General features: G+C 46.9%; 1 protein-coding gene across 1 annotated transcript; it reads right to left on the bottom strand.

Annotated features, from left to right (window-relative positions):
• Positions 1-424: 424 nt before the first annotated feature.
• LOC135889543 (zinc finger protein OZF-like) lies at positions 425-27,419 on the bottom strand. The gene is made up of 5 exons (XM_065417405.1): positions 27,403-27,419; positions 10,294-10,376; positions 2,339-2,452; positions 1,210-1,929; positions 425-1,125 (listed from the first exon to the last, which is right to left on the bottom strand). The coding sequence occupies exons 1-5, from the start codon at positions 27,417-27,419 to the stop codon at positions 425-427; spliced, it is 1,635 nt and encodes a 544-aa protein (XP_065273477.1).
• Between the last annotated feature and the right edge of the window lie 285 nt (positions 27,420-27,704).

Genomic DNA, 27,704 nt, shown 5'->3' with positions numbered 1-27,704 from the left:
ATAACCATGATGCTCAGGGTTTGTTTAGATTAGGAAAAGTGATGGAGTTTAGGTCAGGTCAAGGGGGAACCTAATGCCAACCACTGCACCTGGGCTGCATCTGCTCTACAACTATAATTGTCTTTTTATACCAAGATCACTAACTTGAGCAGCCAATGCCATGTACAGTCCTAGTGGATGTAAGGCACAGGTAGTTTTTGCCTCAGTGTACCTTGTTTTATCAAACCTCTCTCCCCCACCTGGAGCTGATGAACATTCCTGGCTGGAGGGACACACACTCCTACGACTCAAAAGGAAAGGAGTTGACAGAAAAGATCACAGGACTGACTCCAAAGAAGGTGAGCTGCAAAAGGCAGAAGCAGGCAACTCATCTGGTGGAGCTGAGAGACCATGGTGAAGATGGTGCAAAATTCTTTCGCCAGCCCTAGTCAAGGCATTTATTACAGTTCTCTCTCATGTGGATTTTCTGATGTGTAATAAGGCTTGAGCTCTGATTGAAACTTTTCCCACACTCAGAGCATGTGTAGGGTGTCTCCCCTGTATGGATTCTCTTATGTCGGATAAGGTGTGAGCTCCGACTGAAGGTTTTCCCACACTCAGAGCATGTGTAGGGCCTCTCTCCTGTGTGGATTCGCTGATGTGTGATACGGGTTGAACTATGAATGAAGCATTTCCCACACTCAGAGCATTCATAAGGTTTCTCACCCGTGTGGATTCTCCGATGTGTGACAAGGTTTGAGCTGTGATTGAAGCTTTTCCCACACTCAGAGCATGTGCAGAGTTTCTCTCCTGTGTGGGTTCTCCGATGTGTGATAAGGGCTGAGTGCCCACTAAAGCTTTTCCCACATTCAGAGCATCTGTGGGGCCTCTCTCCTGTGTGGATTCTCTGATGTGAGATGAGGGCTGAACTATGAATGAAGCATTTCCCACACTCAGAGCATCCATAAGGTTTATCACCTGTGTGGATTCTCCTATGTGTTCTCAGGATAGAGCTGCGATTAAAGGTTTTCCCGCACTCAGAGCATGTGTAGGGCCTCTCTCCTGTGTGGATTCTACGATGTCTGATAATGTGTGAGCTCTGAGTGAAGCTTTTCCCACACTCAGAGCATGTGTACGGCTTCTCCCCTGTGTGGATTCGCTGATGTGAGATGAGGGCTGAACTATGAATGAAGCATTTCCCACACTCAGAGCATTTATAAGGTTTCTCACCCGTGTGGATTCTCCGATGTGTGACAAGGTGTGAGCTGTGAGTGAAGCTTTTCCCACACTCACAGCATGTGTAGGGTTTCTCTCCTGTGTGGATTCTCTGATGCGTGATAAAGGTAGAGCTCCGACTGAAGCTTTTCCCGCACTCAGAGCATGTGTAGGGCGTCTCCCCAGTGTGGATTCTCTGATGCGTGATAAGGTTTGAGCTCTTATTGAAGCTTTTTCCGCACTCAGAGCACGTGTAGGGCGTCTCTCCTGTGTGGATTCTCTGATGCGTGATAAGGTGCGAGTGCCAACTAAAGCTTTTCCCACACTCAGAGCATGTGTGGGGCGCTTCTCCTGTGTGGATTTGCTGATGTGAGATGAGGGTTGAACTATCAATGAAGCTTTTCCCGTACTCAGAGCACATGTAGGGTTTCTCTCCAGTGTGGGTTCTCCAATGTGTGACAAGGTCTGAGCTCCGATTGAAGCTTTTGCCACACTCACGGCATTTGTAGCATATCTCTTCCAAGTGGATTCTGTCGCGTGTAATAAGGTCTGAGTGCCTACTGAAGTTTTCCTCTGGCTTCTGCTGAGTCTCACAGGCTTTTGCTTTTTCTGGGTGTGCACAACTCCCGGAAACATTTCCTTTCGATCTTCCTGATAACGTCCCATGTGGTTCCACTTGCTCAGCATCTTCCTCCTGGGGTTTCTCCTCCTTATTCTCACTCACCATCCCATCACCTGATGGGAGACAGAGAGAATCCAGACATAGGTCACTCCCTGCGCAGGAAAGAAAGGAGATCTCAGAGAGAGGAATGGAAAAAGGGATGAACAAACCAAAATATGTGCAGGAGAGATCAAACCTATCAGGAGCTGATTTTCCCCAAACCCTTCCCCAGAGGAGAGAGGAAGGGATCAGTTTTGGTCCGTATCTCACCAGAACACTCAGGGGGAAAGCGAGATCGGGGAGGGACCTGCTGCCAGTTGTCAGTCAGAATAGAAGGGAAGCCATGAGTGACATCTGCCATAATGATTCCACATCTGAAGGGAACAATCCTGAACTTGGAGAGCTCACAGGGTCTATGTAGGGCATCCCAAATGTTTCCTGCATTCCCAAACAGTTTTTGAGTTGGTTTAACCAATTCCTCACCTGTGTAGGCAGCTCTCGGGAGCACTTCTTTCTCATAGCCCTGGAGGTCCGGGACCCACGGCTCTTCCCCTCGTTCTAGCTGCGAGATCACATCAGGTTTGGAAATTGGAAACCCTACTCCAGGCAAAGAAAACAAGGGAGGTCAGTGGAATTTGTGGGATACTTCTCACAAAGAATATTACATGGTTTAACCCCAGCTCATTTTTAAGCAGTAACATCCCAAGGCCATCTTCCTTGGTTCAAAGTGGCAGGAGAGTTATTATTATTATAAATCATATTCATTACCTTAGTGCCTAAGGACCAACTAACAGTGGGTCCCCATTGTGCTAGGCAAAGTACAAACAGAGAATAGAAGATGGCCCATGCCCTGAAGAATTTACAATCTAAATAGACAAGACAGACACAGAATGGGGGAAGGGGTAGAACCTACTGTTAGAATAGAGATATTCAGGCCTGCCTGTAAAGCCTATACTTTAAGAAACTTAGGTGTATTTTTATCACTTTGTCTTTATACCCCTGTAACTAGCTAAGAATCAAAATCACAGTCTGCCTGTGTCTGGGCCTTCTCTCACTAGGATAGTCTGAGGCCTTGTTCTTAGGCTAAGGCCTTTGGCTAAGCAGCAGGGGCAGCCATAAGCTGGGAAGCGTAGGGTCACATCCTCACATCCCAAACCAGTCACACTGAAATAAGGTGGTATTGGGCTGTTAGGAAGACGATCCTGTCCGGATAATGCCTATCACCATCAGATAAAGAAACAGTTCTTAAGACGGTTAAAGAAAGCTTAGTTTGATAGCATCCTGTTGTAGCCCTAAGGTTTAATCTGCTTGTTTGCATAGATATATCTTTTCTTATAAATTTTAGTATTTGATGTAATAGGTTTATAGATTTATATTAAAAGTAAGTTTGGCTGTAATGCAAGAGACCTATAGGCTAAAACCCTGTATGTTAAGTGAAGGCAAAGTTAGCATATCTATATTGGGACCCTTTACTCAGAAAAGTAAAGATGACCCAAATAGATAAAACACCCACGCAGATGTCTAGAGACCTTTACCTAACCCAATAGACAACGCAGGATGGCAAAGGGGATTTTTCAAAGTTGTACCCACAGACTTAACAAGTACACCACAAGTGGGTACATACCTGTCATCCATACGCACATACATACTAGCCTATGGGGTAAGTGTACCCTAACATTTCTGTGGGGGAAGGATGAAATTTGGGCATAAGAGGAAGGATTTCCGACCAATGCCCTATAAAAAGGTGATTCATCTTGCCATTTTAGAGGCAATCTACTCTTCACTGTCTCCATCTTCAACAATGTATCGATGCTCCCCATCTACGATGGCTATTAACTATTAATAGGCTGTACTTTGTTTCTTTTCAAACTTTAAGTTTTAAGGGGACTAGGCTAAGCTTGGTTTCCCTACGCTTTGTTTCAGTTTAAGGTTTATTAAGTTAAGTTAGAGAGTAAACAGCTTTAACAGCTCTTTGCATCAGTTTCCTCTGCTAGAGGTGTGAAGCAGGAACCGCTAGAGGCGGGGTCCTGTATCTTCCAACACCAGGTTATTAAAACAGAGTGTATTAACCAAAGTTTGCAGCACATAATATTGTATTATCATATGCATCTCTTGAATAACAGTAGTACAATTGCAACTCTGTAATTCTAACTGTTTTACCATCTGCTTACTATTTCATTGATTTTAAGAAAAGGTCTTTATGACTATATCTGTCTCAGTGTGAACTTCCTGTCATACCCCCGAAAGTCCTTTTATAACATCTGTGAAACCTGATTCAGGACGAACTTTTATCTTCTGATCAAACAAATTGGCGAGCCTAAACCCATACAAATTATATCAATAATAATTATTATCAATTAATTAAAAATTAAATAAATAAAAATACATTAAGTGGATCAATTAAATCAACATTACTAACACACCCCAAATCAGGCTACACTGTCTGGCAAGAAATCACTTATCAATGGTTGTGGTTGTGAAACACTCATTTCTGTATTGTTTTATCTTTATGGCCACCACTTTTACATTGTTAATCAGTCTGGTTCTCTAATTGTTTCTGTCTGCTGTATAATTAATTTTGCTAGGTGTAAGTTAATTAGGATAGTGGGATATAATTGGTTAGAGAATTATGTTACAATATGTTAGAATTGGTTAGTTAAATTTCAGCACAATGATTGGCTAAGGTATAGCTGAGAATATTACTCTATAAACGGAGTCAAACAGGAGAGGGAAGAGAAACTGGAATAATAGAATCATATATTCTATGAATCATAGAATATCAGGGTTGGAAGAGACCTCAGGAGGTATCTAGTCCAACCCCCTGCTCAAAGCAGGACCAATCCCCAACTAAATCATCCCAGCCAGTGCTTTGTCAAGCCTGACCGTAAAAACCTATAAGGAAGGAGCTTCCACCACCTCCCTAGGTAACCCATTCCAGTGCTTCACCACCCTCCTAGTGAAAAAGTTTTTCCTAATATCCAACCTAAACTTCCCCCACTGCAACTTGAGTCCATTACTCCTTGTTCTGTCATCTGGTACCACTGAGAACAGTCTAGAGATCCATCCTCTTTGAAAACCCCCTTCAGGTAGTTGAAAGCAGCTATCAAATCCCCCCGCACTCTTCTCTTCTGCAGACTAAATAATCCCAGTTCCCTCAGCCTCTTCTCATAAATCATGTGTTCCAGTTCCCTAGTCATTTTTGTTGCCCTCCGCTGGACGCTTTCCAATTTTTCCACATCCTTCTTGTAGTGTGGGGCCCAAAACTGGACACAGTACTTCAGATGAGGTCTCACCAATGTCAAATGTTTGTTAAGGGGGGAAGGGGAGGGAAAACGGGAAAAGGGAACCCGGACACAGGCAAGCCTCTGCGGCATGAGAGCTGAGAAGGGGGTCACGGGGTAAACGCTTTGCGGCATCAGAGCTGGGAAAGGAACACTGGGGAATAGATTGTATCGGCGTATAGAGATAAACCTGACTGGTGTGAAGAGCTTCGGAATACGTAATCTTATAGGGGTAAAAATTGTACAGGCTACACTACCACCTTGTGACATCATCAACAAAGTGGCCATTTGTGCCTGGGTAGGGGCCCTGCTATGGGAGGGAGGAAGGCAGCAAGGATTCAGCATCGGTGGCCAGGGTTGCTGTGCATAGAGATGGGGAGGTTATATGGGGAGGGGGGTAATGAGTGAGAGAGGGAGGTCAAGAGTTAAAATAATAATAATAATATTTGGGGAAAAAATGTATAATGAAGTGAAACTGAATAGAAATAAAACTGGAGTGTAGGCTTTAAAGCAATAAGGCTTGGGTAGGAATTCGGGGTTAAAGGTCTGGGATCCCCCACAGCTCTAGATCCCCAAACCTCTTCTCCCTCCCACTGACCCACCCAGCCCACTTCCTGTGTGCCCTTACTCCACACTCCCCTCCCCTTCTTCCCAGTGCTCTCAGCCGTCACCACCTCCTGGTACCTTGGTAGCTTCTTGTCTTCCCTCCTAGTCTCTCTCTACCTCATCCCTCCCTGCTGGTTTTTAGTTCTAATCCTGCACACACCCTCCCCATGTCCTGGCACCCCAGAATTAGCTACTCACCCGCTTCTCCTCCCCTCCCACGGCTCTCTTATCCCTTCACCCGTGGGGTCCTGAATGGCAACATTATACGCTCTCCTATCAAAAGAAGAGCTCATCTGACTGTCACACAAGCCATGCATGAGTCATACACCCATTTACTCAATTTAGAATTTTACAGGCGGCATATTTTCCTCTTAAAATGAGGAAAAGGCATGAAAGCTACAGTTATTAATGTAGTTATTAATGTAGCCAATAAGGATACATTAAATGCAATTTTAAAATGACTGACGGCACCAGAAAGGCACATGTCCAAAAATTATACTAGTGGGTGGGAGATAAAGCAAAAAAAGGGGGGCAAGGAAACTTGTCAAAACTTGTATTATGAATAAAGGTATAAAGTTATTACTACTCAGGTTCTTTAGAGACCCCACAGCTCCTTACCCAGAAAGACCACCGTCTCATAGTTCTCCTGCATGACATCCCTGTAGAGGGCTCTCTGAGTGAGGTCCAGCAGAGCCCCCTCTTCCCTGCTGAAATACACAGCCACCTCCTCGAAAGTCACCGGCCCCTGAAAGAGAAAGAGTCCAACACTCAGTACCTGCTGCCCCACTCACAACCCCACTATTCACGGAACAGCAGCACCAGGTAAATGGAAGCTCCGCGAGGCACATGTTAACAGAGTCCCAGCCCACCTTGCCTAAAACAGCCAGGAGGCATCAGAGGGTGGAAAGAGAGAAACTTTGTGTCTCCCAGCTGACAGATGGAGGCAGGATCTTCACATTTATCACATACCTACTAGTCAGGGCTTGATATAGGAGATGAGGCTGTCTCTGGACCCTACTGGTGGCTCCCTGCTAGGAATCCCAACACTCTCCAAATAAAATATATGGAAGAAAGGGGAAGTCAATAGTAAAGAATAAAAGTTAGAAGGTCAGAATCGCAGAAAATTGGTAAGGGAAGCTATCAGAAATCAATGATCAATTAATGAAAATAAGAAGGAAGTTTTTAAAAAGTATATTAAGTACAAAATTAATCCCTAACAATGGTAGTGGTAAATTACTAGATGGAAATGGCAGAATTATCAAAAATAATACAGAAGAGGTAAAAGTGTTCAATAAATATTTCTCTCCTGGATTTGGAGAAAAACAATCATATAGTCATATCATAAGATGTTGACAATGACACTCTTTCCATTCCAACAATAACTCACGAGGACGTTAACCAGCAGCTATTAAAGTTAGACATGCTTAAATCAGCAGGTCCAGATAACTTGTATCCAAGAGTTTTGAAAGACCTGGTGGAGGAGTGTGGAGGACTGTTAATGTTGATTTTAATTAGGACTTGGAACACTGGGGAAATTCCAGAAGACTGGAATAAAGCTAATGCTGTGCCAATATTTAAAAAGTGTAAAAGAGATGACCCAGCTAATTACAAGAGTGTCAGTCTGACATTGATACTGGGCAAGATAATGGAGCAGTGAATATGGATTTAATTAATAAAGAATTAAAGGAGGGTAATATAATTAGTACCAATTAACAAAGGTTCAGAGACAATAGAGCATATCAAACTAACTGGATAGCCTTATTGGATGAGATCAATACTATTAGTTGCAACCAAAGTTTTTATGTAATACACCTAGACTTCTGTAAGGCATATGACTTGGTTCAGCACAACATTTTTACTAGAAAACTAGAAAGATACAAAATAAACACAGCATACATTAAATAGATTAAAAACTGTGATTGTAAATGGGGAACCATGGTTGAGTGGATTTCTTTCTAGGGGGTTCCCACAAGGATTGGATCTTGGCTCTGTGCTATTTAACATTCTTATCAATGACCTGGAAGAGAATATAAAATCACCACTGATAAAGTTTGCAGTTGCCACAAAGATTGGGGGTGGTGGTAACTAATGAAGTGTCAGTAGATTCAGGCTCCAGCACTGGGAGTCTGGGAAGTTTTCCTAGCCCTGGCTGGAGGGCAATTTCCTGTTCCACAAAGAGGGAAAGTTCCATTCCCAACTCCTGTGCCTTGAAATTAGGCCCTATCTCACACTACACCCCATATTCAGGATAGTGGGGTGATTATAATAGGATTAGGACATAATTATGATGCATTTTGTGCAAGATGCGTCATGTTCGGTGTCATTGGAAAAGTCATGATTTGCTGAATATGATTATCCTACCAGTGTGCATGGATCATGTTTGTATCTGAAGTTATGAATATTGACTATGTATCTGTATTTCAAATGTGCTTACTCTGGGTAACACCCACAACTAACCTTTCAGGTACAACAGTGAAGAAGCCAGACAGTGCTGATGGCTCATCAACAAAGACAATGGACTGTGGAAGAGCTTAGCCTTCCTGTGAATGTGTCAGCCAGCCTATGAGTCATGGCTACTATGACTCAGCAGGGCATGCTGGTGCATGTGACCAGTCCACATGACACTGAACTCCATTTTGGTACCTGTATTTTTCCACTAACTGGACTGGGAACTGAGTTTGGAACAAAGGGTTCCCGCCATATGGAAAAGCTACCTAAGGTGGGGTGTAACATCATCTCTTGGCCTCATTCTCCTGTGACAGGTTGGATCACAGAAACCCCCTTGAGAGCTGCCACCTAATATACCAGGACTACCTCTGCTCCTGTTTTCCCTGCCAGCTCAGGACTCCAGCACCCTGTCTTGCTGAGTCAGACACTCCCATCTGCTCCAACAAAGACCCAGGGTCTGAATTACTTGCCCCAAAGCTGCAAGTTTACCTGAAAACAGCTCACAGAAGTGTGCTTGTCTTTAGCACTCAGATGCCCAACTCCCAATGGGGTCTAAACCCAAATAAATCTGTTTTACCCTGTATAAAGCTTATGCAGAGTAAACTCATAAATTGTTCGCCCTCTATAACACTGATAGAGAGATATGCAAGGCTGTTTGCTCCCCCAGGTATTAATACATACTCTGAGTTAATTAATAAGTAAAAAGTGATTTTATTAAATACAGAAAGTAGGATTTAAGTGGTTCCAAGTAGTAACAGACAGAACAAAGTAAGTCACCAAGCAAAATAAAATAAAATGCGCAAATCTATGTCTAATCAAACTGAATACAGATAATCTCACCCTCAGAGATGCTTCAGTAAGTTGTGTCGTCCCCCCCCCCCCCCAAGGCTGGACACAATTCTTTCCCCTGGTACAGCTCTTGTTCCAGCTCAGGTGGTGGCTAGGGGATTCTTCATGATGGCTCCTCTCCCCCTCTTTGGGCTGTTCCACCCCTTTATATATCTTTTACATAAGGTGGGAACCCTTTGTCCCTCTGGGTTTCCACACCCCCCTCACTGGAAAAGCACCAGGTTAAAGATGGATTCCAGTTCAGGTGACATGATCACGTGTCACTGCAAGACTTCATTACCCACTTGCCAGCACACACATATACAGGAAGACTCACAGGTAAAACACAGCCATCTGCAGACAATGGTCCTGGTTAATGGGAGTCATCAAGATTCCAAACCACCATTAATGGCCCACACTTTGCATAATTACAATAGGCCCTCAGAGTTGTATTTTATATTTCTAGTTTTAGATACAAGAGTGGTACATTTATACAAATAGGATGATCACACTCAGTAGATTATAAGCTTTGTAATGATACCTTACAAGAGACCTTTTGCATGAAGCATATCCCAGTTACATCATATTCACTTATCATATTTTTATAAATCCATATAGACTGCACAACATCACATCCCCAGACAAGAGAACTCCTGAAAGCACCTGAGGAACAAAGACTGAACTAGGGGAAGTGTTGGTCCCAGGGTAAAGGGATTTCTAGCTTGTGTATGGAAACTTGGGGGACTGTTTCTATCATCAGTCAGGGTGAGAAATTGCTAATTCATATTCTATGCATCTAGTATGTTATGCTTAGTTTGAGTTTTTGGTTATTTGCTAAGTAATCTGCTTTGATCTGTTTGCGATCACTCATCACTGGGAAATTGGCTGTTGTCTTCTATCTGTCCTTGAGTGGCTTAGGTAAAGCACTCAGGTAGCTTAGTTGGGTGTATGGCGCCACCTGCTGTCCTGTGGGTGATAACAGGGGCTGGAGAGGCTGGCTGAATCTCCAGCAAAGCAGTGTGAGAAGGGCCAGCCCAGCTTGAGGGTTAGAGGGCACAGCGGTTCCCAGAAACCCCCCAGACTGCACCCCGGGGGTAACAACCCATCACACCCTAGATTACACAAGTCTCAGCAGGTTTGTCACATCCTGTCCCCTCCCTTTTTCCACCCTATTTCCTGCCTCCCACCACCTCTAGCAGCTCCCACCCTCCTTTGCATTTACTGCTCCTCTCCCTCCAAGCAGAACCCACCACCAGCTCTCTGATAATCCCTTACCTGAGCCAGCTCCATTGAAGCCATTTCCTTCCCGCTGGGAGGAGGGGATGATCTGGAGCGAAACGTGGACGTTATTCTGTAACCTGCCAGGGCGAGAAGGGCAATGTGAGAGAATTCAGAGGAGTTTTTTGTCCATTCCACATGACGATTCCCCCCAGGATTTTTCCCTGCTAATAGATATTCTAGGTTCTGCCACACTGTGAAGCAAAGAGTGACCTTATTCCAGTACAGGCCTAGCCCCCTCGCACCAGGGTGTAACCCTATGAGACATGGTGAAACCCTCCCAGTAGCAGAGTCTCTCTGTTACACTTATAAAGTTTGCGGATGATACCAAGCTGGGAGGGGTTGCAAGTGCTTTGGAGGATAGAATTAAAATTCAAAATGATCTGGACAAACTGGAGAAATGGTCTGAAGTCAATAGGATGAAATTCAATAAGGACAAATCGAAAGTACTCCTCTTAGGAAGGAACAATCAGTTGCACACATACAAAACAGGAAATGACTGCCGAGGAAGGAGTACTGCAGAAAGGGATCTGGGGGTCACAGTGGATCACAAGCTAAATATGAGTCAACAGTGTTACACTGTTCCAAAAAAAGCAGGTATCATTCTGGGATGTATTAGCAGGAGTATTGTAAGCAAGACACAAGAAGTAATTCTTCCGCTCTACTCCGTGCTAATTAGGCCTCAACTGGAGTAGTGTGTCCATTTCTGGGCGCCACATTTCAGGAAAGATGTGGACAAATTGGAGAAAGTCCAGAGAAGAGCAACAAAAATGATTAAATGTCTAGAAAATATGACCTATGACGGAAGACTGAAAAAATTACGTTTGTTTAGTCTGGAGAAGAGAAGACTGAGAGGGGACATAATCAGTTTTCAAGTATTTTAAGGAGGAGGGAGAAAAATTGTTCTTCTTAACCTCTGAGGATAGGACAAGAAGCAATGGGCTTAAATTGCAGCAAGGGAGATTTAGGTCGGACATTAGGGAAAACTTCCTGTCAGAGTGGTTAAGCAGTGGAATAAATCGCCTAGGGAGGTTGTGGAATCTCCATCACTGGGGATTTTTAAGAACAGGCTGGACAAACACCTCTCAGGGATGGTCTAGGTCAGGGGTGGCTCTTTAGAATTTAATATGCGGCTCCTTGTATAGGCACCAACTCCTGGGCTGGAGCTACAGGCACCAACTTTCCTATGTGCTGGGCGTGCTCACTGCTCAGCTACAGGCCCTTCCCCCACTCCACCCCTTCCCACTCCCTCCCCTGAGCCCGCAGTGCCCTCACTCCATTCCCCCCCCGCCCCCAAGTGTCTTGCATAGCATGAACAGCTGATCGGGAGGTGCGGGGAGGTGCTGATTAGTGTGGCTGCCCGTGGGTGGGAGGTGCTGGGAGCGGGAGATGTGAGCTGATGAGGGGCAGCTGACGTATTACTGTGACTCTTTGGCAATGTACATTGGTAAATTCTGGCTCCTTCTCAGGCTCAGGTTGGCCATTCCTGGTCTAGATAATACTTAGTCCTCCCTTGAGTGCAGGGGACTGGACTAGCTACCTCTGGAAGTCCCTTCCAGTTCTATGATTCTATAAACCAAAGGCCAGAGAAGAGCAGAACCAAAGGAGTCACTTTGGGGGATGCTCCCTCTCATTGTCCCCAAGGCAGCTGTCTCAGGTTTATAAAGTTGTTTGATGCTTCAGCCTTTATACAGTCTCTCCTGGGAGTGCCCCCTTTCATGGGCTGGGCCTAGTTTTAGCTTTTGACAAGTGTGACCCCGGGGGCGCTGAGACTGGGCCTCCTTGCCTCAGCACACCTTGTTTCTTTCTGTGGCTCCCCAGTGAGTCCAAATGAGTAGATACTCCTGATAGAACCTGTGAACATAAGAATGGCCCACTGCGTCAGACCAATGTCCATGTAGCTCAGTTGCCAATGCCAGGTGCTTCAGAGGGAATGAACAGAACAGGGAATCATCAAATCATCCATCCCGTCACCTATTCCCAGCTTCTGGCAAACAGAGGCTAGAGACACCATCCCTGCCCATCCTGCCTCTGACACTGGCAGATGAGGTGTTAGCTCTTGCAAAAGCCCTCATGTCTTAATTGAACAGGGACAAACGCATAGCTGGAATCAGTCTGACTCACCTGTGTTAGTATTGTTAAAACAGGTATTAGAATTATAACAATGTGTTTAAACTTTATTGAATGCTTGTGAGTTGCCGCCTGGGTTAATATCTGACTAGTTGCATTGTGAGCCTCTGTGACTATGTAAATCACCAGACAGGGGAGAGACTGTACCTATGTGAAGTGCTGATTGGCAACAGAATGCATTATATCCTGCCTGGCAGGAGAGGTCCATCAACACCAGAGAGACTATTATGGGATGTTAAAGAAGACAAAAGACTGTTGTTGTGCTCTTGACCTCCTATTAGCTGAGTACAACTCAGAGCACATGGTAGGAAGGGAATAAAAAACCCCATACAGAAGGAACTGATTATCTGTATGCTGCTTTGACTCTGGTGGGGCAAAGTTTCTAGGCATAAGGAAGAGATTCTCAGCTGCTTAGCCTGGGTTAGTCCTAAAGAATATGTAGAGCTTGCTTATTATAGAAGCTTCCATTACCTTTTGAAATTTAAGACTCTAACTTGTCTGCATCTGCTTTAACCTGCTTTAACTTTGTAAACAACTCTCGTTTCCTTTTAAATAAATCTTAATACAGGTAATTACAGGCCTGGCTACAAGTTTTGTCTTTTTTGGGAGATCTAAGATTCAATTGACCTAAGGAAGTGACTGGTCCTTTGGGACTGGCAGAAACCTGAACATTGCTGTGATTCGTGGTGTAAGGCAGTGGTTCTCAACCAGGGGTCTGAGGCCTGCTGGGGGGCCACTAGCAGGTTTCAGAGGGGCTGCCAAGCAAGGCCAGCATTAGACGCGCCGAGGCCCAGGGCACAAAGTCCAGGGCCCTGAGCCCCACCACCCGGGGCTGAAGCCAAAGCCTAAGCAATGTAGCTTTGTGGGGGCCCCTGTGGCATGGGGCCCAAGGAAGTTGCCCTGCTTGCTACCCCCTAACACCAGCCCTGGATTTTGTATGCAGAAAACCAGTTATTGTGGGCCACGGAGTTTTTATAGAATGTTGGGGGGGGGCCTCAGAAAGAAAAAGGTTGAGAACCCCTGAAGTAAGGGACCATCTGTAATAAAGGTTGGCTCACCTGCGTGGTGAGATATATGGGATGACCCAAGGGGACTGTCTGTGATTCCATGTTAATGCTGTTACAGTGCCTGAAGCGTTTACACTGGATTCTTGGTTGGTAGAACAGTAAAAATAAGTAATAAAGCAACACATACAGCAAATAAAACCACAAACAAACAAGTGACAACACTGAAAATACGAAGGGAAGTAAAACATCACCTGGTTGGTTATGGGTATTTTAAATGAGTGTTTAGGACCCACACTGTGCAAGTGCAACAGAGCCCTGTAGAAACAGGCAAAGTTCTCCTGTTTTCACATTGTGTGTGTGTGTGTTTGACCAACTCAAAAACTCAGCGTAGAAGCCCTGAGCACATTGACACACAGCTTTGGAGTTTGCAGACAGATCCCTGCTTCAAAGAGCTTGCTAATAAGGTCTTCATCCTACAAAAAACCCAGCACCACACGTACTGCTTGCTACTTCTGAGTCAATGGGAGTACTCGGAAGAGCGGGAACTATACCAGATAGCAAAGATCTGGCCTTAATGGTTTCCAATACCTCTCCCCAAACAAATTCTAAAACTTAATGGAAATCACTTGTCTGGAATCCAACTCTAAGTGAAAGGCCAAACAAATAAATGCATCCATGGTAAAGTTCTTCCAGTTTTAACTATTTACCTTGTACTGATTAGTAACACAGGACATTTTAAAAAAAAAATCATTAAGATCACAGTTTTCAGATACCTACAACACTCCAAAAGAATTATGTTGTTAAAAGAATCCTTGTCTTTCTTACCTTAAGCCATTAACACCTATGTAAACTTTGTTTGAAATGTAACCATGCCAATGTCATAAGCTAGGCCTATCCACCTGCTTTTGCTCCAGTATTCATTCACTAATGCCCCAATCCTGCAAACACCTATGCATGGGAGCCCTCCACATGCATAACTGTTTGCAGGGTCAGTATCTGAGAGAGAGTAAATAACATGAAAGCAGTTTCTTAAAGCCACACCAATCTAAATAAAATCACAGATCTATTTCTTTTAACCTTGGATTGCTGTAATTTACCCATCAGGTCACTAAAACAGAAAGATCAACGTGTTTTTTCAGTTTGTTCACTGTGTGGACTTGACAGCAGTTTAGAGCCTGATACTGCGCTTATTAAGACCTCACTGCAAGCTAATCTGCAGTCTGCACTCTTTAAAAATACCCATATAACCTCCTCAGAACTCTAGGAAGAGGACAGATGATTAACACGTATCTACAAAAGCAGCCTAAATGCTTAACAATTAAAAGGGGGAGGGATAGCTCAGTGGTTTGCGCATTGGCCTGCTTAAACCCAGGGTTGTGAGCTCAATCCTTGAGGGGGCCATTTAGGGACCTGGGGCAAAAAAAATCTGTCTGGGGATTAGTCCTGCTTTGAGCAGGGGGTTGGACTAGATGACCTCCTGAGGTCCCTTCCAACCCTGATATTCGGGGGGGGGAGAAATACACCAATACAAAGTCAGATTGTGCATTAAGAGCTACTAATGCAGAAGCCCTCAGCCCTCTTTACCTCTCTTCTCTGGATCTGTCTCCCTCCAATCAAACTAAATCTTAGCACAGTCTTTCTAACATCTCCGGCAGATGTCCACCAGCTGTCTACTGAAACTCAACATGGCCCAAACCAAGCTCTTTATCTTTCCCTGCTGATACTAGGTGAAAAATATTTTGGTCTAGAACTGCAGAGGATTCACTGTTTTGTGTTTGCACTATAATTCTAACAGTGGAAACTAGCGGGGATGCCACATTATTCCTTCCCCATCAGATTATTCCTGGCAGATTTCACTGGCTTTGTTACCAACTGCCCATGACAAACACTTGAAAGAAGGGGAGACGGAGCTGGAAATGGTGGCAGAAGGAGGAGGAGGAGGAGAGAGACATTTGAAAGCATAACCGTTCCCATTCCACTGTAACAAAAAGTACAGGGAGAAGGGAGCTGCACTTCAGAATCACCCAGCAACTACGTGGAGAGAGCACTGGACAGGGACTATCCTGGCTCTGCCATGGGCCTGCTGGGTGACCTTGGGTAAGTCATTGCACTTCTCTGTGCCTCCGATTGCAAACTTGTGTGAGACCCACAACTGCCTATAGGGCTGCTAACTCCTCCAGCCAACATTGCTCTGTGCAAAAAGCTAGGAAATTCACTTACAAAAAACTTTGTGAACGCAGGATTTAAGGTTGCCTGGAGCTGGCACGAGATAGTGGCGTAGCCAGGTGTAGCGAACAGGGGGAGCGATCACAAAAAAAGGCGCCACCCGCTGCGGCACTTTTACTCACCCGGCAGCGCTTTTACTGACGGGGCGGCGCTCTAGGTCTTCAGCGGCAGTTTGGCAGCGGGTCCTTCACTCGCTCCGCGGGTCTTCGGCGGCATTTCGGCGCCACCTCATCAGTAAAAGCACCGCCAGGTGAGTAAAAATTAAAAAAGCGCCAAGAAATTGAAAAGGTGCCGCTTGTGCTCGGCAGGAAAGGGGCTGCTGCCCCGCTCCCCCCCAGCTACGCTACTGTCTCGTGCCCCTCCAGAAGAGAGATCAGCAAAACTCAAACTTGTAATAATCAGGAAATGCAGAGATAAAATACACACCAATGTAATCCTAATTCTGACCCACGTGAGCAATGACCCTTTCTTTACTCCTACAACACACCTATGTGCACCCGGCCATTTGAGATAGTGCCTATCACTAAAGTACTAGGGAAAACGTCAACCACGGCACACAATAAAGCACACAATTTATCTTTGCTAAGACGGAATTTGGTTTTAGGTGAGCTGTGCTGTATAGGAGTTACTGACACCTGTTCTACACTCAGATACTGAGCCTGCTCCCCAGAAACAGCCGCACACTTGGTCAATTGAACACCTCTTCACCCCTTTTTACAACTCTTTCATCCTTACTCGCAGAAGTTCCAGCTAACATTATACATTCACTCACCCATCGTTAAGCACACAGACTGCTCTCAGATCCCGTCTCACTGCTGGCCATTCCCATGGCAAACAGTCCCCTGTTTCCACCTGACAACATGCACAGCTCAGTACAGAAACGATACAGACTGGAAGCTCAAGGTACACATGCAGCTCTCTCCTTTCATCGCACACATGGGGGACTCAGACCCAGATCTTCTCATATCACAATCATACCCCCACCAAGTTGCTCCAACTAACGCCTCTAGCTTTCAGTGCAGCTACACCTAAGACAGAGAGTGCAGCTGGAGTGCTGGCAAATAACACCCAGTGGGTGTAGCAAGCTTCAGAAGGCAGAGTTAAGATAGCATTGGAGTGTACATTAGCTCTCTATTTCCTAGTTTTCAGAGGTTTGAGTTTTGCTGAACCTGACATTCTGGCAGGGCCCAACATACTGCTGGGCAACCTTAACCCTTAACTCTGTATTAATGAAGGTGTTAGTGACTAATTGAATGTTCAGTAAATAAGCAGAAAGTGATGGCTCACCATCCCTACCTGCCATTCGCACAGGCAGCAAAGCCCTGGGCAAGGTAACTTTCAGAAACAAAGAGAAGGGGGCGGAGCTTAGAGGTTCTCTGCCAGTCAGGAAGGGGTGGCAGCGAGGGAAAACTGGCAGCTGATAGTAGGAGGGGTGAAGAGGTTTGGGGTATGGTGGGGGGGCAGAAGCGGATGGCACTGGGTAATCTGGGACTGGGCAGTCTCCATGGGGGACACTTGCTCCTCCTGTGCCCTTTCCACACCCTCTTGCGAGTAGAGAATGACCTGTCCCCACCCCCTGAAGCAGCCGTGTCTGAGGACTCTCCCAAGTTGCATCCACTAACTCTCTTCCCATTTGGGGTATAGCTCAGGGCAACAATTTCCCACCAAGATGAACCCAGCTTGCTGCTGGCTGTTCTGGTGCCACAGGGGCCTCTGGGGGTGAAAGGCAGAACTGCAGCACTTCTCAGACAGAATGTATTTTCTTCATGCAAAAAAAAGAAATTCTTACTTTGAACCAAATTCCGGCAGCTGCTGAGCATGTACAAGTTAAAATGAAACCAAGGTTGTGTCTCTCCAAGGACCTGGCCCCTAGTGCAAAATTACAGACACTCCCCAGAAATCTGAAATGGGCACTTCATAACTGATAGAATGTTATTTATCTATTCACTTCTGGGAATTACCAATAAAAGAAACAACCCAGTGAAGTTGATACCCTGAGGGAAAGATCTCGTGTGTCTTTACAAATTGGTATAATCTAATCTGGGACTTTATACAGTAAAATGTCTTATTCGTAGCCCTATGGCGATTGCCTGGTGTCTCTACAGGGCAGAATTAAGGTTGGGTGCCTTAACTGTGAATTTCCATCCCCTAACATATTGTGATTGCTGTTAAGTGGGTTTGGCAAAATTAATTTTCTTTCTTTCTTTTAAATTCAATAGATGATATCTATTTATTTTTAAGCTTTTTTTAATGTTTACAATTCAATGTTCAGAGCTGTTGGAAGTTATGGGGGTCATCAGACAATTATTTAATTACAGTAAATGTTGATTCAAAAAGCCAAATTTTTATAACTGTTCAAACAAATTGTCAATGTCACATGCAAAATATACAGTGTAAATATCCTTAAATCAAACTCGACTTTCTCCAGAAGCATTTCTGTATTTTACCTATATAAATATTTTTTCCCATCTGTGTGTGTACAGTGAAATGAACATTTATTGCAATTTATTCATAAAAATCCAATACTTTCAAGCGTACTTTTAAGTAATGAAGTACTTTAATTCTTTCACTTCCTGGACTGTAATGCTTGCTTTGAGGATAATTACACCCTCCCTGTGATGTATTTTAGTCTCAGTACCGTAACCCCATCGTGATGTAACCCTGTCTGGGAGCTCTGTTGAGGCCAGTGGCATTATGATCAGAAGGTGACACTGACACATGAACAGAGACACATGGAGGAAGGGGGAGGATGAGGTAATATGGAGGCTACCAGGGTTGAACATGGCCCTACAGAGTGTGGGGAGCAAACTCCCTCTCAGCCTTTCCTCTCTCCCACCTCCCAGAGTCAGTAACTCGATAAATCATTCCCTGAAATCTAAAGAGCCCCAGTATGTGAGACAGAGATTAATGCAGACGCCTTAGGGGCTGCAGCGCCAGCCCCCTGCCTGGACGAGGGGGATGAAGAACTGCAGTAGAAACGGGTTAGGCTGGGAGAGGGCACAGCTGACATGGGAGCTGAGTTGACCAAGAGGCCGGAACACATGGGGGGTTGGAATAAGAAATCAAGAGGACTGGGTAGAGGCACTTCTGTGTATTTCCCCCATTTACCATCCTGCCATCTATTTAATTTAGAAACTTTTCATTCACATTTAAACACATTGGAGCTAAGCTGTGTTGATGCATTTACACTTATAGTGGTACTGATTAATTAATTAGGTGCTTAATCAGATGCTAAGGTAGGGTTACCATATTTCCACAATCAAAAAAGAGGACACTGGGGGGGGGGAAGCCCCGCCCTAGCCCCGATCCACTCCCTCCCACTTCCCACGCCTGATTGCCCCTCTCAGAACCCCAACCCTCCCTGCTTCTTGTCCCCTGACTGCCCCGACCCTTATCCACTCGCATGGGTGGCAGGGTTGTCGAAATTTTGGTGGTGCCCAGAACCCATCCCCCCCACCTGCCTAAGACTCTGGGAGGGGGGTTGGGTGGGGGGAGGAAGTCTGGGGTGCAGGTCCTGGGCTGGGGATTAGGGTGCAGGAGGGGTGCAGGGTGCAGGTTCTGGGATAGAGTTTGGGTGCTGGGTGCAGGCTCTGGGCTGGGGGTGGGTGTGCAGGAGGGGGTGAGGGGTGCAGGCTCTGGGATGGAGTTTGGGGGTGGGGGGCAGTGCAAAGGGTGGGGATGCAGGCTTTGGGCGGGAGTTTGAGGGCAGGAGGGTGTGTGTGGGAAGGGGGCAGGGGGTTTGGGAGGGAGTTTGGGGATGGGGGATGCAGGGGTGAGGGCTGTGGGTCTGAGGATGAGGGGTTCATGATGCAGGAGGGGGCTCAGGGATAGAGCAGAGGGTTAGGGTGTGGGGGGATGAGGGCTGGGGCTGAGGGGTTTGGGGCGTTGGAGAGGCTCAGGGCTAGGGTGGAAGGGCAGGGTAAGGGCAACCTGTCTTCCCATTAGTAGATGGGGGACACTAGGACCCGGGGGCAGCAGACAAGGGAGAGGCAGGCAGGGGGAGGTCCACGGCGGGAGGACGTGAGGAGGGGGGGTGGCAGGTGGAGGCCGGGGACCCATCCAACACTCCCCCGCTCCCTGACTGCCCCCCCCCGGACTCCCCTTACCATTCTGGCTCCACGTGTTTGCAAAACACGCTGCCCGGTGGGTCGGTTTGTGTGTTACACAGGGCTGCAGATAGAGGGAGGGGGGAGCAGAGGAGGGCTCTGGCTGCTGGAGGCCAACGGGAGTGGGTCAATCGGCCCAGCCGCCCAATCAGCAACCGCACTCTGCATGGAAGGGAGGGAGGGAGGCGAGGGAGAAAAACCCCCCAGACATTTTAACCTTGTTACCAATTCCTCCCGGACCGCTATTTAGAGATGCAAAAGCCGGACATGTCCGGGGAAATACGGACGGATGGCAACCCTAGCTAAGGAACACAAAGCAATCAATAATTGGCGTGCTTTCATTAATTAACTTGACTGTGTGCTGTGCATCGTTTTTAAAGAAAAAGATGGTGTAAGCAACTGTCAAAATTTCAGGCATTAAGAAATAGAAATTAGATGTCAGTTCATTTCTCATGCGTTTATCTCGTAATTTTAATTTCAGTTTTGAATCAGTATTAATGCCATGTTGTTTTAATAGCATTAGGGTCTATTTGTATAATTGTTTGCAAGATTTCATTGGATATTGTGAACCAGCAGTCTTAACCTTTTATTTTGAGATTCCTAAATACAATCCAGCGCACCACTCCTGAAAGACTGCAAGCCCTGGCCTGTGGCATGCTCCCTAGAGAGCAAACACCTGATGAGCCCTTTTGCCCTAAAAAGTGCTTTTGTCTCTTTGACATTGCTTTATCCGCCCCACCAGAAAATGCTATAGGTAACCAGGTAATTACAGCAGACCTTCACTAGGTATAGTTCTACCAGCTATGTGCCAAAATTCAAATGGTTCTGTTTGTTTTATCTTTCATTCATTTGCAATTATTAGATCTCATTTAAAAACTGGAACTGAAATAACCAAAGCAAGTTAAGAAGACAGTGGCATGGGTGAGGGTAAAACAATAAAGGGAAAGAACTGACTATGCAAAAAGGAACATCCCAAACTATCAGAGCCCCAGACCCTCGTCCAAGTGAATCCACCCCAGCCAGGCATATCAAGCTGGGTCCCTGAAAAATCGCCCATCCCGTCTGGCAGTGAATGCTGCATGTTCCAGATGGAGCTATGGTGTGTGCGTCTGCTCTGCTGACGTGCTGCTTTGGTACAGAATGCACCACGGCCACAGGGAGCAGAGACATGGACTCCTACAAAACAAAATCCCAAAATCCAACATTGCATTCCCTCCCCACCTCCACACTGTCTGCCATCCCTTCCCCCACCTCCACATGGCCATTCTCAGCCTATTGCTAACAGTTCCTTCCAGCCTTCAGCACTATAAATAAATAAAACATGGTGTTACAAAAGGTAGATCATGCCAAGGAAACCTGTTCTCCTTCCATGAGAAGGTAACTAATTTTTGGACAAAGGAAATGCAGTAGTTCTCATCTATCTGGATGTCAGTAAGGCATTTGATACAGTTCCACATGGGAAACTATTTGTTACATTGGAGAAGATGGGGATTAATATGAGAACTGAAAGGTCGATAAGGAATTGGTTACAGGGGAGACTACAAGGGGTCATACTGAACGGTGAGTTCTCAGGCTGGAGGGAGGTTACTAGTGGAGTTCTTCAGAGATCAGTCTTGGGAAAAATCTTATTCAACATTTTTATTAGTGACCTTGGCACAAAAAGAGGGAGTGTTACACAAAGCTGGGAGGGACTGCCAACATGGAGGAGGACAGGAATATCATACGAGAAGATCTGCACGACCTTGAAAGCTGAAGTAATAGAAATGGGATGAAAATTAATAGTGCAAAGTTATGCAATTCGGGACTAACAACAAGAAGTTTTGCAATAAGCTGGGGACTTATCAGTTGGAAGTGACAGAGGAGGAGAAAGACCTGGGGGTATTGGTTGATCACAGGATAATTATGAGCTGCCAAAGTGATGCGGCTGTGAAATAGGTTAATGCAGTCCTAGGATGCATCAGACAAGGTATTTCCAGTAGACACAGGGAAGGGTTAGTACTGTTATACAAGGCACTGATGAGACCTCAGCTGAAATACTGTGGGCAATTCTGCTTCCCTATGTTTAAGAAGGATAAATTCAAAGTGGAAGAGGTACAGAGAAGGGCTACTAAGATGATCTGAGGAATGGAAAATCTGCCTTATGAGAGGAGACTCAAAGAGCTTGGCTTGTTTAGCCTAACCAAAAGAAGGCTGAGGGTAGATATGATTGCTCTCTATACATCCATCAGAAGGATATATAACAGGGAAGGAGAGGAGTTATTTAGGTTAGGCATCAATGTTGGCACTAGAGCAAGTGAATATTGGCCATCAATAAGTTTTGGCTTGAAATTAGGCGAAGGTTTCTAGCCATCAGAGTGAAGTTTTGGAACAGCCTCCCAAGGGAAGTGGTGGGGGCAAAAAACCTAACTGGCTTCAAGACTGAGCTTGATACCTTTATGGAGGGATTGGTATGATGGGACTGCCTACAATGGCATGTAGTTGATCTGCAAATGCTAGCAGCAAATATCTCCAAAGGCCGGTGATGGGACACTAGATGGGGAAGGCTCTGAGTTACTACAGAGAATTCTTTCCCAGGTGTCTGGCTGCTGGGTCTTGCCCACAAGCCCAGGATCTAATTGATTGCCATATTTGGGGATGGGAAGGGATTTTACCCAGACTCAATTGGCAGAGATGCCGGTTGGTTTTTTGTTTTGTTTTTTTTGCCTTCCTCTGCACCATGGGGCACAGCATGGGTCATTGCAGGTTTAAACTAGTATAAATGGTGGGATTTTTTGTAACTTGAAGTCTTTAAATAATGATTTGAGGACTTCATTACTCAGCCAGAGGTTAGGGGGCTATTACAGGAGTGCGTGAGTGAGGTTCTGTGGCCTGTGATGTGCAGGTCAGACTAGATGATCACGATGGTCCCTTCTGGCCTTAAAGTCTGTGAGCCTATAAACTGTGCCTTGCGTTGCACAGACACTGATGGAGATCAGAGCCCCATCGTGCTGCGCATGGCAGAAAACCTGACTGAGATCAGCACCCCCATTGTGCTGGGCACTGCACAGACAGAGAGGGACAGTCCTTGCCCCAAAGAGATCACAATCCAAGTAGGTAAGAGGAAAACAGAGCGGGGCTGTGAGTTCCCCAAGGTCACTAAGCAGGTCAGTGACAGAGCCAGGAACAGACCCCGATAATGCCAGAGCCCCGTCACCCGCAGCTTGGAAAGGTCCCCAGACCCCATTGTATTAGGCTGCAGGAAGAGGTGGTTTGTCCATGGATGCACAGGCTGTCTTGGCAGGGCAGCTCAGCTGCAGTCCCTGCACCCACCTGGGGGTGTGTCCCCTGGGGCAGGAGAAGTCAGTGTCCAGTCCTGTGGGGCTGTGCTCATACCTCCAGCACTCACTGCTGCCCCTCCGTTACCTGCTGCACTGTTCAGCCAGCCCCAGGCCTCAGTGAGATCACTGTCGTGCCCTCCCCACCCCAAACCTTCAAACTGGGACATGGTGCACCAATGCCAATCAGAGTGCACTAGTGTAAATTCTGTCTATACTAAGGGTTTGCACCAGTGCCTAAAACAGCAGTAGCCCACGAAAGCTTATGCTCTAATAAATTTGTTAGTCTCTAAGGTGCCACAAGTACTCCTGTTCTTTTTTCAGTGTGGCAGAGACCTTCAGTACCCAAAACAGCAGTATGGTGGCACTACAACTGGGATCTATTTCTAGCTCTGTCACGGATAGCCTGGGTGACGTTGGACACGTCAATGTTTCTCCTCCCAACTTTAGTCTCTTTAACCAGCTGCCCACTCACTGGGGTCTCCTCTCTCCAGAGCTGCTCACCACTAAAATCTATGTGGGTGTCACCAGAGCTAAGGTAGTTCAGCTCTGGAATAGTCTTACAAGGGTGACTGTGGAGTCTCTTTCACTGGAAGTTTTTAAGAACAGGTAGGACAAACCTCTGTCACACATAATCTACATATACTTGGTCCTGCCTCGGCAGAGAGAGCTGGACTTGATGACATCTTGAGTCCTATCTAGCCCTATATTTCTATGATGCTATGCAATATATATGTGTAAAAACACAACATACAGAATAAAATCTACCACAACATAATGTCAGCCAATTCAGGAAAAACAAAAACAAACAAACACACACACACACACAACCTACACTTCACAGCATAAAATGACAATACAAGGGAAAAGAAAGCAAAACAATGCAAACTAACACATTCTAGGACAAAAGTACACAATGGAAAATAGCTCAACTCAAACCAACACAGCGCAGGCACCAAACAAGCTGAGGCAAAAAAATTCACCATAAAACCATGCTACACAACATGGTGTATCAGAGTTCCAAATGGCACCATACAAAAAGGTCAGCATAGAATAGGACACAGCACAAAAGAGAATTATTTCAATGTAGGCATGGAAGGGATCTTGAGAGGTCGTCTCCTCAAGCCTCCTGTGCTGAAGCAGGACCAAGTATCCCTAGACATTCCCAGACTGGTGTACCTCTAACCTGATCTTAAAGACCTCCAGTGAAGGAAATTCCACAACCTCTCTTGGAAGCCAATGACATGCAAACACAGACCAAAAGAACGCTGTACACCCACAAGCTGGGCTTGGGGTTAAGGGGAGAGGCAAGAATTCAAACAATCTGGGTTCAGTTTCCAGTTTTGCCCAAAATTCTCCAAGCAAACTTGAGCAAATTACATCAGCTCTCTGAGCTTCAGTCTCCCCATCTGTAAAATGGAGAGTCGCCTCCCACCATTGACCTATTTAGCCTTTGAGCTTTTCGTGGCAAGGACTGTCACTGTGGGCATGTCTACACTGCAGTTAGACGACGTTCCGGCTTGGGCTGCAGCCCAAGGTCTGGCACCATCCAACCTCGCAGGGTCCTTCAGCCTAGCTCCAGCCTGAGCCCAGACATCTACACTGCAATTAAACAGCCCCTTTGCCTGAGCCTTGTGAGCCTGAATCAGCTGGCATGGGCCAGCTGTGGGTTCTTCATGGCAGGGTAGAGATACCCTTGGTGTCTGTTCAGCACCTGTCACAATGGGGACCCTGATCTTGGTCAGTGTCTGTGCACAGCCCTGCACAACAAAGTCCCTGTTCTCTGTAGGGGTCTGTGCAGTTCCTGGCACAACGAGTGCCCCAAACTGGGTCAGGTTTGTGCAGTGCCCAGCACACTGGGGGACCTGATCTCAGGCAAGGCCTGGGCCATGCTCAGTACGAGAAGAGCCCTGATCTCAGTCAGACACCTGGGGAGAAAAGCGGGAAGATTTTCAAGAATTTGATATCAGTATTTCAGAACTGAGGAGAAAATGGGGCACACACTAAATATTTGCCAATAAGAGAGAAACACCAACATCTGGGGAGATTTTATGTCACCATTCAACAGTTTAAGAGAAAAGAGGAGAGATTTGAGGGGATTATACAGCGATATTCAATCAACAACAGAATGGGATGGATTCTTCTTGCCTCACATTCACATGGCCGGCAGGGAGCCCGGGGTGATGCTGCTCTCACAGGGGAAAGGAGTGGGGCTGGAGTCAGAAGGTCACTGGATGTGGTGAGGGGCTGGCAGTGGGGTCTGAGAATGTGACTAGCAGGCGGTGGGGGGCCATGAGGGGAGAAAGCTGCTGGGTTGGGTGGGGGAGGGGGAAGTAGCTGGGACCGGGAAACCAGGGGCTGGGCCATCTCCATGGGGGACGCTTGCTCCTCCCTTCCCTTCCTGGGCCTTTCCATACCCTGTTGCCAGCAGAGAGTGACCCCCCCAGCCCAGCCCTATCCCTGTCTCAGGGCTCTCCCAGCCTCTGCCCATTAACCCTCTTCCCAGTTCAGAAGTCACTCAGGGGAACGATTTCCCACCTGAACAAGGATAAATCACTGCAGGTAAAAATGGGGAGAAACACCCCAAACCTGTGATTGGAACTGGCATTGGCAAAGAGGAGAGAAAATGGGGCACAATCGGGGGCGGGGAACAGGGAACTACACCGGGCAGGGGAGGGTGAGAACGTGCGGGGGGAGGGAGACCTGGGAAAGGGGCGGATGGAAAATGTCTGTGCAGCCCGGACATGGCCGGGGGGGGGGGGGGGGAAGAGCAGGTGACCGCCGAGGAGCGGGGAGAGAAAGGGGGGGGCTGAGATCCCCTCGGATTTACCGCTGCCCCCTCCCGTGGGGACCCCCCCATCCTCTCCAGTCCTGCCCCCCTTCTCTCTAGAGAGCAACGAGCAACATCCAGGGTGACCCCCCCCTTTCCCCCAAATCCCTGAGAAGTTCCCTGTCCCGCCCAGCCCCACGGACACTGGGGCAGAGTCACCGCCCGGCCCGGCCCCGCCCCCGGGGCTCGCTCCGGTACCTGGCGGCTGCAGCTCCGCAGCGGGGCGGGCAGAGCCCGGGGCGGCTCCGGCGGGAGCAGGGCCCGGGCCGGGCACGGGGGGGTTAACGAAGGTCTCCCCGGCACAGACCCTCCTGCTCAGCCCCGCCCCGCAGCGCCAGGGAGCAGCAGCGGGTGAGCGCTGTCTCTGCGCATGCCCAGAGCCGGGAGACACAAAACTCTTCTCCAGCTCCGGGAGAGGCTCCAACAGCCCCGCACGAGTCAGGCAGAACGGTAGCGTCCCGCGCACGTTCGCAGCCAGTTGTCCTCCCGCCCCTCGCCAACGTCACTTCCGCTCCCGGGCGGGGCAGGAACTACATCTCCCAGCCTGCCCCGGGGTGAGCTTCCGCCCCGGTAAGGGAGGGGTTGTACATACTCCGTACGAGCCCCGCTCGTTCTTCCCCCACCCAACGTCACTATAGTTATTGCTTCCGTGTGATACGGGTGAGTGAGAGACCCCGGGGGGGCGCGCTGGGGCCGGGCAGGAAAGTGACTCTCTTCCCCGGGGGACTTGGGAGAAGCCTCGGAGCTGCTTCAGCCCCAGTGGAGCTGCAGCAGGATCTGCCCCCGGCACCGCTGGGATGGGGGGAGGGGAGAAGCCGGAGTTGCGGGGGGGGGGGGGGGGGGTCAGTGGGATGCGGGGGGGAGGGGTATTGCCTCCTCCCCCACATACAGCTTCTCTCTAGTTCTTTCCCTTTCCTCTCTCAGTATCTCACACGTGGCTATAAAATCTGGGGAGATTCCCCCCTTTCCCCCCTCTCCCCCGACTTCCCCCCTCTTCTCTCCATAATTCTGATTTTCCACCTTCAATTGTATAGTTTGTGACACGTTTTCTCTGCAAATTTCAAAGGTTGATATAAAATACCCTAAACATTTGCCCCACTTTTCTCTAGTTGTTTATTTCTAATTGAATATGCCCTGAGATTTTCCCCTGTCTCTCTAATTATAAAATACTAAGAAAATCTCAGATTGATACCTTTTCTCAGTTTCTTAAACATGGATATAAAATGTTTGCAAATGGTGCCCATTTCCTCTCTATTCATTTAACAAATATTGATGTGAAACACTCAGATTTTACCTCATATAAAATCCCTCTGATTTTCCACTTTCCTCTCTATTATTTGCAAAAATGGATCCAAAATCTCTCAGATTTCCAGGCTTTCTCTTACATTTCTATGTTATTAGCAAATGTCAATTAAAAATCCTTTCATGTTTGGGGCTGTTCCCCATGTTTCTAAATCCCAGCAACTTCTCCTTCCTTGGAGGGAACCTGTTACCCTGAGTCATTCTCCATGTTGGCGGTTGCAGGGGGTTAAATTTCCCAGTGATCATATTTCCCCTCTTCTTTGAGAATCATTTCTTCCCCCCTTTAGCGCTGTTAAAATGTTTGCCGATGAAAGCGATCAGCCACATATTTAATACACATCAAAGCCAGAGGCTTACCCCTGCCTGGGGGATCAGTGGTTCCCAGCTGGTAACAGGAGAGTTGGCTGGACCCTTTTCTTTTCTCCAGCTGGCACAGGATGAGGAGGTCACTCTGGCCTGGTCTACACTACGAGTTTAGGTCGACTTTAGCCGC

Source organism: Emys orbicularis, chromosome 15 (genome assembly GCF_028017835.1).
Source record: "Emys orbicularis isolate rEmyOrb1 chromosome 15, rEmyOrb1.hap1, whole genome shotgun sequence".
Classification (NCBI taxonomy): Eukaryota; Metazoa; Chordata; order Testudines; family Emydidae; genus Emys; species Emys orbicularis.
The sequence above is the reverse complement of the archived record's forward strand: the minus strand, read 5'-3'. Positions and strand labels throughout refer to the sequence as shown.

What these genes read in the sequence shown, in the direction of transcription:
- LOC135889543 (XM_065417405.1), bottom strand. An exon ending in CCCGAGAGCTGCCTACACAG is followed by an intron (nt 1,930 to 2,338) that starts GTGAGGAATTGG and finishes GTCTCCCATCAG; the next exon opens with GTGATGGGATGGTGAGTGAG. An exon ending in ACATCGGAGAATCCACACGG is followed by an intron (nt 1,126 to 1,209) that starts GTGAGAAACCTT and finishes GAATCCACACAG; the next exon opens with GGGAGAAGCCGTACACATGC.